The 14,149-nt window shown below is 37.1% G+C and overlaps 1 protein-coding gene across 13 annotated transcripts in view; it reads right to left on the bottom strand.

Annotated features, from left to right (window-relative positions):
• DGKI (diacylglycerol kinase iota) overlaps positions 1-14,149 on the bottom strand; it is a 423,828-nt gene that overhangs the window by 158,618 nt on the left and 251,061 nt on the right. For all 13 annotated transcript variants that reach the window (XR_011438274.1, XR_011438273.1, XM_070265910.1 and 10 more), the window contains 4 exons: positions 13,861-13,916; positions 12,847-12,909; positions 9,017-9,090; positions 7,456-7,567 (listed from right to left, as the gene is read on the bottom strand). Coding sequence is in view for 11 of the 13 variants with exons in the window: in XM_070265910.1 (XP_070122011.1) it covers positions 7,456-7,567; positions 9,017-9,090; positions 12,847-12,909; positions 13,861-13,916 (305 nt within the window). In the remaining 2 variants the exon portion in view is untranslated. The remainder of the gene's footprint in view (positions 1-7,455; positions 7,568-9,016; positions 9,091-12,846; positions 12,910-13,860; positions 13,917-14,149) is intronic.

Raw genomic sequence — 14,149 nt, forward strand, 5'->3', positions numbered from 1 at the left:
AGTGTCTAATATTCTCCTTGCTCTCCCAGGCCTAGGTAAGGGCTCATCTTCTCTCAGACATTCCCTGAGACCTTCTACCACACAGCCGGGACTAGGAAGCTCTGGCAGAGGGTAAACATTCAACAAATGTTCACTGAATCAGTGAATAAATGAATGAGTAACACACATCTGCCCAGGTCTGGGGCTTTTTTTGGTCACCTCCAAGAATTCTTCTTTGCACTTATTCCTATTCGCTCTTGGCTGAGTCTTCGCCTGTAATTAGCATAAAGAGCTTTGGAGAGAAAGAACTGTATATTAACTACAACCCTGAAAAGTAAATCAATTCCAGTCCAATCTTTTTTACTTAACAGTGATTTCATCCTAGAGATGGCAGATTTAACAAGCAACATCACCATCTCAGGTGATGGACATTCTTTTTTTTTTTTTTAATTTTTATTGAGTTAATGATAGGTTACTATCTTGTGAAATTTCAGGTGTACATTATTGTCTGTCAGTTGTGTTGTAGGTGCACCCCTTCACCCTTTGTGCCCACCCCCCACCCTACCTTTTCCCTGGTAGCCACTAATCTGTTCTCTTTGTTTACATTTTTAAATTCCTCATATGAGCGGAGCCATACAGAGATTGTCTTTCTCTATCTGGCTTATTTCACTTAACATAATTCCCTCAAGGTCCATCCATGTTGTTGCAAATGGAATGATTTTGTTCTTTTTTATGGCTGAGTAGTATTCCATTGTATATATATACACCATATCTTCTTTATCCAATCATCTGTTGATGGGCACTTAGGTTGCTTCCATGTCTTGGCTATTGTAAATAATGCTGCAATGAACATTCGGGTGCATGGGACTTTTGCAATTGCTGACTTCAAGCTCTTTGGATAGATACTCAGTAGTGGGATAGCTGGATCGTATGGTAGTTCTATTTTTAATTTTTTGAGGAATCTCCATACTGTTTCCATAGTGGCTGCACCAATTTGAATTCCCACCAGCAGTGTATCAGGGTTCCTTATTCTCCGCAACCTCTCCAACATTTGCTACTATTTGTTTTAGTTATTTTTGTCATTCTAATGGGTGTAAGGTGATATCTTAGTGTAGTTTTGATTTGTATTTCCCTGATGATCACCAATGATGAACATCTTTTCATGTGCCTATTGGCCATCCATATATCTTCTTTGGAGAAATGTCTGTTCATGTCTCTTGCCCATTTTTTGATCGGGTTGTTTTATTTTTTGTTGTTGAGTAGTGTGAGTTCTTTATATATTATGGATATTAAGCCTTTGTCAGATGTATGACTTGCAAATATTTTTTCCCAGTTAGTGGGTTGTTTTTTTGTTTCAATCCTGTTTTCATTTGCCTTGAAAAAGCTCTTCAGTCTGATGAAATCTCATTTGTTTATTCTTTCTATTGTTTCCCTTGTCTGAGAAGACATGGTGTCCAAAAAGATCCTTTTAATACTGATGTCACAGAGTGTACTGCCTACGTTTTCTTCCAGAAGCCTTATGGTTTCAGGTCTCACCTTTAGGTCTTTGATTCCTTTTGAGTTTATTTTGGTGAATGGTGAGAAAGAATGGTCAATTTTCATTCTTTTACACGTGCTTTCCAGTTTTCCCAGCACCATTTGTTGAAAAGACTTTCTTTTCTCCATTGTATGCCCTCAGCTCCTTTGTCAAAGATTAGCTGTACATAGATGTGTGGTTTTATTTCTGGGCTTTCAATTCTGTTCCATTGATCTGTGCACCTGTTTTTGTACCAGTATCATGCTGTTTTGATTACTGTAGCTTTGTAGTACGTTTTGAAGTCAGGGATTGTGATGCCTCCAGCTTTGTTCTTTTTTCTCAGGATTGCTTTAGCAAGTTGGGGTCTTTTGTTGCCCCATATGAATTTTAGGATTCTTTGTTCTATTTCTGTAAAGAATGTCATTGGGATTCTGATTGGGATGGCATTGATTCTGTAGATTGCTTTAGGTAGAATGGACATTTTAACTATGTTTATTCTTCCAATCCATGTACATGGAATGTCTTTCCATCTCTTTATGTCGTCATCCATTTCTTTCAGAAAAGCCTTATAATTTTCGTTGTATAGGTCTTTCACTTCCTTAGTTAAATTCACCCTGAGGTATTTTATTCTTTATATTGCAGTTGTGAATGGTATTGTGTTCTTGAGTTCTTTTTCTGTTAGTTCATTATTAGAGTATAGAAATGCTATTGATTTATGTAAATTGATTTTATACCCTGCAACTTTGCTGTAGTTGTTGATTACTTCTAAAAGTTTTCCAATGGATTCTTTGGGGTTTTCTACACATAAGATCATGTTGTCTGCAAACAGCGAGAGTTTCACTTCTTCCCTCCCTATTTGGATTCCTTTTATTCCTTTTTCTTGGCTGATTGCTCTGGCCAAAACCTCCAATACCATGTTAAATAAGAGTGGTGATGGAGGGCCTCCTTGTCTCGTTCCTGTTTTCAGGGGGATGGTGCTCAGTTTTTACCCATTGAGTATGATGTTGGCTGTGGGTTTGTCATATATGGCCTTTATTATGTTGAGGTAGTTCCCTTCTATCCCCATTTTGTTCAGAGTTTTATCATAAATGGCTGTTGGATCTTGTCAAATGCTTTCTCTGCATCTATTGAGATGATCATGTTGTTTTTACTCCTCAGTTTGTTGATCTGGTGTATCACATTGATTGATTTGCAGATGCTGAACCATCCCTGTGTCCCTGGTATGAATCCCACTTGATCATGATGTATGATCCTTTTGATGAATTGCTGAATTCGGGTTGCCAAAATTTTGTTGAGGATTTTTGCATCTATCTTCATCAGCGATACTGGCCTGTAGTTCTCCTTTTTCGAGCTGTCCTTGTCCGGCTTTGGTATCAGCGTGATGTTGGCCTCATAGAATGTGTTAGGAAGTGTTCCATCCTCCCTAACTTTTTGGAATAGCTTGAAAAGGATAGCTATTAAATCCTCTCTGAAAGTTTGGTAGCATTCCCCAGGAAAGCCATCTGGTCTTGGGGTTTTATTCTTTGGGATGCTTTTGATTGATGTTTCAATCTCTTTCCTTATGATTGGTCTGTTCGAATTGTCTGCTTCTTCTTGAGTAAGCTTTGGGAGATTGTAGGAGTCCAAGAATTTATTTACTTCCTCTTGGTTATCCATTTTGTTGGCATATAGTTTTTTGTAGTATTCTCTTATAATCCATTGTGTTTCTGCAGAGTCTGTTGTTATTTCTCCTCTTTCATTTCTGATTTTGTTTATTTGAGCTGTCTCTCTTTTTTTCTTTGTAAGTCTGGCTAGGGGTTTGTCAATTTTATTTACCTTCTCAAAGAACCAGCTCTTTGTTTCACTGATCCTTTCTACTGCCTTTTGTTTCAATAGTATTTATTTCTGCTCTGATTTTTATTATTTCTCTCCTTCTGCTGACTTTTGGCTTTGTTCTTCTTTAATTCAGTTAGGTTTAGTTTAAGATTGCTTATTTGGGATTTTTCTTGTTTGTTAAGATGTGTCTGCATTGCGATGAATTTTCCTCTTAATATAGCTTTTGCAGTATTCCGTATGAGTTGGTTTGGCACGTTATCATTTTCATTTGTCTCCAGGTATTTTTTGATTTCTTCTTTAATTTCTTCAATGATCCATTGCTTGTTCAATAGCATATTGTTTAGTCTTCACATCCTTGTGCCTTTCTCAGCTTTTTTCTTGTAATTAATTTCTAACTTTATACCATTATGATTGGAGAAGATGTTTGTTATTATTTCAATTTTTTTAAATTTGTAGAGGCTTGCCTTGTTTCCCAACATATGGTCTATCCTTGAGAATGTTCCATGTACACTTGAGAAGAATGTGTATTCTGCTGTTTTTGGATGGTGTGTTCTATATATGTCTATTAAGTCCAACTGTTTTAGCTTTTCTTTTAGCTCCACTGTTTCTTTGTTGATTTTCTGTCTGGATGATCTGTCCATTGATGTGAGTGGGGTGTTGAGGTCCCCTACTATTATTGTATTATTTTTGATATCTTCTTTTAGGTTTGTTAATAGTTGCTTTATGAACTTTGGTGTTCCTGTGTTGGGTGCATAGATATTTATAAGCGTTATTTCTTCTTGATGAAGTGTCCCTTTGATCATTATATATTGCCCCTCTATGTCTCTCTTTACCTGACGTATCCTCCAGTCTGTTTTGCCTGATATAAGTATTGCAACATCTGCTTTCTTTTGTTTGCTATTAGCTTGGAGTATTGCCTTCCACCTCTTCACTCTGAGCCTGTGCTTGTCCTTGGAGCTGAGGTGTATTTCCTGGAGGCAACAAATTGTTGGATCTTGTTCTTTAATCCATTTTGCCACTCTCTGTCTTTTTATTGGAGAGTTCAATCCGTTTACATTGAGGGTGAGTATTGATGCATGAGGACTTACTGCTGTCATTCTGCCGCTTGTTTTCCTGCGTTACTTTTGTTTCTCATCCTGTGTGTTTTAGCCTACCCATTGACTTCTGCAATTTCTTATGCTGGGTTTCTTAGATTTTTCCTTATTTATGTTTTGTGGTTCTGTTCTGTTTTTTAGTTTAGTGGCTACCCTGAAGTTTGTATTGAGAATCTTGTGTATAATATAGTCCATTTTTTGGTGGTCTCTTACTTCCTTAGCCTAGACTGATTCAGTCCCTTTCCTCCTCCCCTCCTAAATTATTATTTTCATCTCCTATTCCAACTTGTGTTGTGAGTTTGTGTTAGAGTGATAAGATTGTCTTTGCTTTGGCGATTTCCTTCCCTTTATCCTAATGCTATAGTTGAATATTTGCTATCCTATTCTGATTCTATCTATTTGTTTCCCTACTCTGTGTTTTGTGACCCCTTTCTCCCCTTTTTTCTTGTTTCAGGAATGAGAGCCTTCTTGAGGATTTCTTGTAGTGGAGGTCTTTTGGCTACCAAGTCCCTTAGCTTTTGTTTGTCTGGAAAAGATTTACTTTCTCCCTCATATCTGAAGGATGTTTTTGCTGGATAGAGTATTCTTGGCTGAAGATTTTTATCCTTTAAAGTTTTGAATATGTCATTCCAATCTCTCCTAGCTTGTAAGGTTTCTGTAGAGAAATCCACTGAAAGTCTGATAGGGGTTTCTTTGCAGGTTATTTTCTTCTGCCTTGCTGCCCTGAGTATTCTTTCCTTGTCATTCATTTTTGCCATTTTTACTACTATATGCCTTGCAGTAGGTCTTCTTACATTGACAAATCTAGGAGATCTGAAAGCTTCCTCCACACACATTTCTTTCTCAATCTCTAGATTTGGGAAGTTCTCTTCTATTATTTTGTTGAGCACACTTTCTGTTCCATTTTCCTTTTCCACGCCCTCAGGAATTCAGATTATTCTTAAATTGCATTTTCTCATTGCATCCACTATTTCTCAGAGACTTTCTTCAGTTTTTTTAATTCTTACTTCTCTTTCTTCCTCTATCTGGAGCCATTTAGCCTGTCTATCTTCGATTATGCTAATTTACTCCTCTATGATGTCTACATGGGCATTCAGGGAATCTGTATTCTCTTTTATCTGATCTATTGCATTTTTCATCTCTAGTATTTTATAGTTTCAATGCCTTTTGTGAAGTAACTCCAGAACTCATTGACTTGTTGCTCTATATTTCCCTTTACCTCATTGAGTTTTTTCATGATAGCTACTCTGAATTCATTGTCATTTAGTTTACCTATTTCCAAGTCCTCAGGACATAATTCTGTGTTTTTATTGTTTTCCTTTTGGTCTGGAACTTTTATACATTGCTGGATGCTAGAGGAGCATTTTTTGTGCATAATGCTATTATTTGGATCCAGTTACAGCCTGTCGCCACTAGATGGGTGTCGAGAGCCATGCATTCTGAGCCCTCCGCCTTCAGCCGTGATGGCGGCGCACAAAACGGGTTGGAGGGGAGGGGGACTTTCTCCCACATGCAGACCTGGATTCCAATCAGCTCTCGCTCTCTGGTTCCCTGGGGCCCTGGCTTGATGAGGTCTCCCCACGTGAAAGCTTTCTCCATTAAAGGGTTTCCGTTGCATGGGTCTGTGGGAGTCCTGGATGATCCCGCAGACACACAGCCCTCCCCCACTCCTTCCCTCACCTGCAGCAACAATCCCAGTCTCTAGGGGAGGTAGCGAAGATCTCTCTTACCCTGTTCCAGCTCCTCTGAGGGGGGGCTCCAGCTTTTCCACCGTCCATTGTTTGGCTGCTGTGGGTCTCTGACGATTTCTGTTATTAGGATTTTTTTTGGTTGGAAAGCAGTTGCTCTCTTTGGTTGTAATTTGGAGGGGAGAGAGTCTTGGGTGAGCCTATTCAGCCATGTTGCTGACGTCATCAGTAATGGACATTCTTGACAATAGGTTCTTTTGTTATATCTCACTAATTTGAAGTGATTGAGGAAAAGTCATTTGGAATCCACTTGAGTGAAAAAGAGCTATTTTGGTTTGTTTAGAACAAGAAATACAACCTTCTTCTTTTCAAGCATAAGATATAGCACAAACCAAGGGTTGTATTTAGAAGGTTTATTTTAATTTGCTTTATAAATTGATAGTGTGGCTTGATTTACACCAGATAAAATGATAAGCATTGGTTAATTGGTTTAATTGGTTTCCTCATCATTCAATAATAAGTTGAAATGCATGGCTAAAATCTGGTTGAAATTACACTTACATTATAAATTTACTCTGTTAATGCAAGCAAATGAAATTAAAATGCAAAGCAATCTCAATACTGTGGCCACTGAATATTCATTAATGTCATAATAATGATTCCTATTCACGAATTTTGTGATAACAGAGATGCTCGTCTCATGCTCAAGCAGGCAAGATGAAGATGAATACAAATGATCACTTTCCTTTTTACCTAAACACTCAAGTCCTCATTGAAACAAAAAAATATCAAATGGCTAGGTTTCTGCATCAATGTTAGGATATGTCTGTAGCATAATGCTTTGTGTATGTGTGTGTGAGGAAGATCGGCCCAGAGCTAACCTCTGTTGCCAATCTTCCTCTTTTTGTTTGAGGAAGATTGTCACTGAGCTAACATCTGTGCCAATATTCTTCTATTTTATGTAGGATGCTGACACAGCGTGGCTTGACAAGTGGTGCTAGATCCCTGCCTGGGATCTGAACCTGCAAACCCTGGGCTGACAAAGCAGAGCACATGAACTTGAACACTACACCAGGGAGCCAGGCCCTAGCATAATGCTTTTTAATTAGCATGAAAATTCTGCATTTCATTCTGGTAGAAAATTAATCAGGAAAATTAAATGATATTCATTTATTTTTGAAGTTCAAACAAATGTGCACCAATTTTCTTAGCAACATAAAGAATTAACTTTTTGTTCTTATTTTCCTCAAGAGACTCTATATTGCATAAAGTTTATAAATTGATAAAGCAGGAGAGAAAATTATACCAAAGGACTGTGAAATGATTAAACATTTCATTTTAATAAAATAGCTGCATTTCTCACCAAGGAGGCCATGGTGAATCCAATGACTTCAATATAACCATCATCATGACGCTGAGGTTCAAAATCATGGTGATCTCCTGGGTTCCCCCAGGGCATTGTGCCAGCACAATATCTGCAAGACAAGAGTAAAAACAGAATGAAGTTATTCCATTCCCCTCAGGATCATCATTAGAGAGTGACTTATAGTTAGATCCAGTGTTTATTTCATATAAGAACAGTTTTCTGTTCTTAATGTACATCTTCCAACAGAAAAGAACAAGGATATGTCATCTCCAAAATAGGAATCTGTGAAAATGAGCCATGTTTTCACAAGAAAAGCAATCCATAGTGCCCAACTCTCTCCTAAGTAATTATTTATCAACAGTTCTCACTCAGTGATTCATATGTCAGTTTTCTATGACATATTGTGAGTTATCAATAGGTGGTTTCAGCAGTTGGTCTTGGAGGAAGACATGTGCATGTGAGTAGAAAAAGGAAAGGGAAGTGAGGTGGGGAAGCATTCAACATTATACACATAAGTAGGATAATAAGTGCCCACAGGACAAGGGAAAAGTAACTGAAGATGAAAGAGTGAAGAAGGGATGAAGAGAAGATATAAGATTAGAAAAGGAGGGGGAAATAAAGGAAATTGAAAAAGTAGAGGAAGTGAAATCCAAGGGCGAAAGGGAGAGGAACAAGAAGAAAGAGAAAGTAAGGAAAAGAGAAAAAAATTCAATAAAGCTAACAAACAATGTTTCCTGAGAATCTAGGCTCTCCACTTAAACAACTAAGATGAAAATGCTTCTGGAATAGGATTGTAAGCAACTATACTGAGCACTGCCAAAGTAATCAGGAGACTATAATATGTTTCCCTAGCCATAGAGTTACATACAATTCTCATTTCAATTAAATTTAGTCTAAATAGAACATATTTACAGATTTTGTGTCTAAGTTGTCTGGTTTGCAAGTAACAAAGGGTCAGAGATCCATCTCTTCCAAAATCTTGGCTAGGGAGCCTAGAATCTAATTTTATGCCACGGACATAATGTGCTTATTTTGAGACTAGCTAATCTTAAATACCTCTTTCTCCTGAGGTATATAATAGCACCAAAGAGAGTTGACATCCTGGCTAGAAAATGCTACTCTAATTGATCTTAGTTTTTTCAAACCAATCATCTGGCAACAATTGTGGATGAATTCCATACTAAAATCAGCCTGGATAGTGTCCTAACAGCTTTTGGGACATTGAGAACATGGATTTATTCAAATCTATCATTCTTGGGGGGTGGGAGATCAGTAATTGAGAATTCAATTAAAATGTTCCAGTTCAGAGGGTGTCTGGGTTTCACAAGGACGGGTAAGTGCAGACTAGGCATGCCATCTCACACAAAAAAACACCTACCACAGAGAACACTACGCAAACCAAGCAGGAGAACAAAATTAACAGACCCAAAACCCTTAATAAGTCATTAAAATAACTCGTTTTCATTGGTTATTCCTGGAAATTTTCTATAATGAAAACAGATTACCCCAAGTCAAACAAAGCTCACATCAAATGAAGGACAATATGAATAGAGCTTACCTGGGTATATTTAAAAATACTATACACTGGAACTTGAGTTCCTGAATCTTTGGAGTGAGATCTGTTCCATCACACTGCAACAATCAAAACAGAAAAAGCAAGGGTTTGGAAGTAGTCACAAGTCTAAAGAAATTATCAAAGATAATCAGGTTCACCATAGCATATATCATGATCTTCCCCTTGTGCCTATCTCTGCTTAAGTGAATGCCTGGTACTATGACTGAAAATTTATCACCAGACCCAGGGTTCAGAGATTGGTTCTGTTTTTATTTAAAGTGAAAATAAAGCTTCCATTTGACCAAAACAACTTTTCTCTGCTCTCACAAGCAAAGGAACTACTGTCATTTTTAACCTTGGATTATTATTAGATATTTAGGCTTGCAGTACCAACACTACAAGATTTATGAATGCTTTAAGAATAAAAATAATGAAGCCTCAAGATAAAGCCGTAGCCATCTCCACCACAGTCATCTGATTCAAACAACAGTTATGAATATACCATTTACGTTATTTGCTTTTTGAGATAATTTTTATTTTGAAAATGTTAAACATGTTTTGAAAACTATTTAAAAGAAATATACACTGCAAGCTTTTTTAAAAATATTGATTACAAATTAGTATTATCTCCATTAGTGATTTGCTCCTATAAATTTAACCTCTTACAGAATTTGGTCTTCCAAGGTAAACTGCTTTACTGAAGGCTGGACTTGACCCTGGGTCTCAAGGGCCTCAGGCTAGCTGGGCCTCAATTCGCTGTTGTGTGGCTTCCCTCATCAGTTAGTGCTTTCCTCAACAGTATCCTCTGACTAATCAGAGAAAAGGCTTTCATTTTCCTTTCTCATTTCCCACTGGCGGCGAGAGTCAAAAGAGGAACAATCTAGTCACGACTATAGACTTTTCAACGTCAAAGGTATAAAGCCTGCTTTTATATTTGCTCTCCTGACACCCTCGTCACAGAATTTCCCATTATCTTCTCCTTTGGAGAGAGGACTGAAGTATTCCCTAGCTCCCCGTGAATTTTTAAAGATTTCTTTAGGAGGAGCTTCAATCTAAGCACAACGATTCTGCTCACAGTCAAGGTGGTCTCATTCTTTCCCCCGCTGATCTTGATGTAGCCTAATTTTCATGAGCATTCTCAAAAATTGTTCCCAGGAAATCTTATAGTCCTAAATAAACAAAGTCCTTTCAATGTTATTTAGATAAGAATTAAATTCTAGACCTCGATTGAAGGGTTTTTACAAGACTCTCAGATACTAAGCAAACATCAAGTCTCCCGATTTATTTAAGGACTTGAAATGAGTCAATAGATGACTATACCAATGAAGGAAAAAGTGTAGACGTCTTAAATTATCAAAATTAACTGTTGTCAGCAACTAAAACTTTCTAAAAATAGGAAGTGATACATTCGTAGCATGCAAAGCAGTATTGTTGCATTACAGAAAAAAGTATTCTTGATATTATCGTATGTAGAACAGAATTCGCTTTTTAATTTTCTACTTTTACCTCCTAGGAAACACATCAGTGATTCTGGGAACTCATCAAATTATAGAAGGATGGGCACCTCACAATATATTGTGCTTTCTTACACATTATTGCACTTAAACTTTAAAACTCTTTAGAACAGTAATTTTCAACTTTTCCCCTATTTCAAACACACACAAAGGAAAATATTTGCATGCAAAAATGTTCCTGTGTACAAGCTCACATAGTGACAAGGCAATAAAACAACAAGAAGAAAACAGGGAAAATAGGGCAAATAATGCGGTATGTAGGTTTGTTATTGTCCTGTTTTGTGGTATAGTATTCATATAAAGATTTTACATTTATGTGAGAGATTATTAACTATTACCTCAGAAACACTGACTTCACACTGTGGCAAAGATAAGATGGTCTGTTGTTAAATATACATCTAATTGCTCTGGCTAACCTTCCATCCTTTCCATCCCACACTCAAGAAAGCATACAGTTATGTCATTGTATAAACATCCTTGTGTCCCTCTGTGTCACAGCACACTGGTCAATAATTGTCACTTCAAAGACATGTCTTGTTATGTCTGTTTTAAATGAGGAAATTAAACTCTTCTGAAAGGTTACATGATTTCCCCAAAGTCATATACCTCATAAGGGTAGACCTAGGACTGAATCCCAAATGTTTAGACTTAGTGTCTAATGTTTTTTTCTCCTCATAAAAAAGATATTACATAAGCCAATCCACCTGGAATATTACATGTATTGGCTTATATCAAATCTTTCCTAGTTATTTGGCTGTCATTTTGGCCTCTCCGCAAGCTTCTCTTAATCCTTGCTATATAGCCAACCATGTACGAGACATTCATCATCAAGAGGACTGCCAGACGTGGAAGAGAAACTCTTTAGTAGTTAAGAAGTTTATAGAGTTTAACTTCAATCCAGCTGACTTGAACAGTGGATGCCGCTCAATATGACCACTGTCCGCCGCTCACTGGCTCTCTGCACACGTGTTGCTGCTGTTCCTCTAAATGTGAAAAATAGTGGAAGGAGAGAAGAAGTTTATTTTTGGCTGGGTTGCAAGGAGTGAAGAAACAGGGGAAGTTTGATGTAAGGTTTCTGCAACTTAAATTTATTAACCATAATGTTACCACAATAAAGATCTTCATAGTTCAATGGACCAAGTGTCTTTCTTGTATCTAGCTTTAAGAAGGCAGTATGTTCATTTTTAAGAGTTTCTACTACTAAAAGATGCTTGCTTTTCATTGCCATTGTAAAGGAGCTGAACTATCTGAAAGAGATGCCAAAAGTTGTTAGCACCAGTGGTCTCTTATTTCAACTGATTCAGGAGATTCATGTCTCATATATGCTTCATTGGTGATCATAAATTTTAATTTGTTCCTCTCATGCTCCTCTGTATTCCTCTATATACCCACTAATTTAAGATCATATATTTTTCTCTATTCTCATGGACATCTTTTGTTCTGTCCCCTCTTGTCACATATTCTATTCTTTATCTATGCCATGAGAAGTTCAAGTATTGCTATATTCCTTTTCTTCCCCATCTATATATTTTTCTCTTCTGTCTTCCATTTTCTCCTTTATTTATACAAGTATGTACAACTATGTCATGTTCATTCCTCTTTTAACTTGGTTACTATAAGAAAACATTTTCTTTCTCAATAACTAATTCTATACTGTTTTAAAACACAGTCTCTGAAAGATAACTTCCTCTCTCCCTTGCCTCCAAGCAGTATGTGTCCAAAACCTGGAATAGGGACCCAGGAAGAAACAGCACCAAAAAAAAAAAAAAAAAAAAAAATCCATTCAGTGGTGAAGAACCTTGACCAGGTTGGAGAGTGAATCATGACAAAATAATGAAATCAAAGCATTTTTCTAAAATGGAAATTCCTCAGACAGCCCTGGAATAAAGGTATTTGTTTGGTGAGCACCTATTTCTACTTCAAGACCCAGCTCAACATTGTTTCTTTGATGGTTTCCCTGACCCTACCACGGTCAGTTTCCATTTCTCCCTCTGCGCCACCACCACGTTATATAGGTAGTCAACTAACAATGTTTACTATATCAGTCTACAATGAGTTATGTGCCCTTTTCCATGACTGAACTGTGAGTTTCTTCAGAAATGAAGCTAGTCATCTTATTTATCTTCATCCCCAGCAACTAAGACAGTGCCCAACACATAGTTAAATGCTCATAAATGTTGAATGAACTACACTTAATTCACTTAATGTTCTATGTAGTCCACTGATTAATCTAAGCATATAAACTGATGTTTGGAGTTCCTTTGTTGCGGCATACATATTCATATCTAAATGAAATAAGTCAACACATTCAATACTTACGACAACTTTAACATGTTTGGAAAGATCTCTAGAGCTCCTCTGTAGGAAATCAGAAAAAGCTGCCTACACCACAAGGAAATAAAGAAAAAATTTCTTAATTACATGGTCATGCCAAATCTTTGCTTCTATCTTGTAGATAGTTCCTAGTGATTCTCAATTATACAAAAATATAAAACAACTTCTCCTCCTCTGAATCCAAAGTAAAGTAGTGCAGAGTCTGTCAAGTTGAAATCTTTCTCTTTGTTTTCACATTATAACCTATAATAAGATTTAAGATCACAGTAGGAGAGTGAAAGTGTAGATCAGTCCAGGAGTCAGTATGGAGATTTATTTTGACTACCTTTCCTAACTTTCCTATTTGTCCATTAGGTGCTGATATAATCTTTAACTTGCCACTGAGAATGTCTTGCTTGATCCCCTTTTACTTTGACTCCCTCTATCCAGTGATATAAATTTAAACCACATTTTAAAATCAATATTTTAGAAGCCTTTTTTTTCTTGCTGGCCAATCACCCCCAGGGACATCCCTGAGGAGGAGAAGAAGTAAAAAGAAGGAGCCCCCTTTTCTCTTAGATATGGTTCCATCAAAGACTTCCCATGCTCCGTCAATTTCTCATGCAAACATTGATGCAAATATACCCCTGTGGCAACTACATTCCTCCCCAAGACTTTCCATACTTCTTTCAGTCTATCTAATTTCCCCATTCTCTAGATGGCTTTTATGTTTGCTTTTCACATCACTCCTTCAGTATCATCCCCTCGGTACAACATGGAGCCTTAGGGCTTTAAAATTCAAAGATGATAAACACCAGCTCTCTTTCTGCCAACTAACTGAAGACATACATCTTACTTTTATTCTTAAACCAAGACATTAAACGTTAACCTTATGTGGACATATATGTAAACATCTGAGATGTGTCTGTAATTATTTTTAATATAGTTAGCAACTTTATTACCAACAGCGAATTACTACTAAGTGATATGTAATAATTGTAAAATGAAATATATACTTACCCCTGCATAGAACATTTTATTTCGAAAACGACTGTTGAATTTCTCTGGATTTGCTTCTGTGAAATGGAAAAGACAGTTTGGTTATAGAGACCTCATTAAAGGTAGTGACTTAGATTAGCACCCCTACTTCCTTGCCCTCCCTTCCTCCCCCACAGATCCAACAGACCCAACAGCTTCATTAACATCTTTCCCTTAGTTACAGGCCAGTTGTCCAGCGCTATAAAAGTGTAGCCCCAAACTGGCAGCATCCAGCATCAACTGGGAGCTTGTTACCAATGCAAATTATTAG

This window comes from Equus caballus, chromosome 4 (assembly GCF_041296265.1).
Source record: "Equus caballus isolate H_3958 breed thoroughbred chromosome 4, TB-T2T, whole genome shotgun sequence".
Classification (NCBI taxonomy): domain Eukaryota; kingdom Metazoa; phylum Chordata; class Mammalia; order Perissodactyla; family Equidae; genus Equus; species Equus caballus.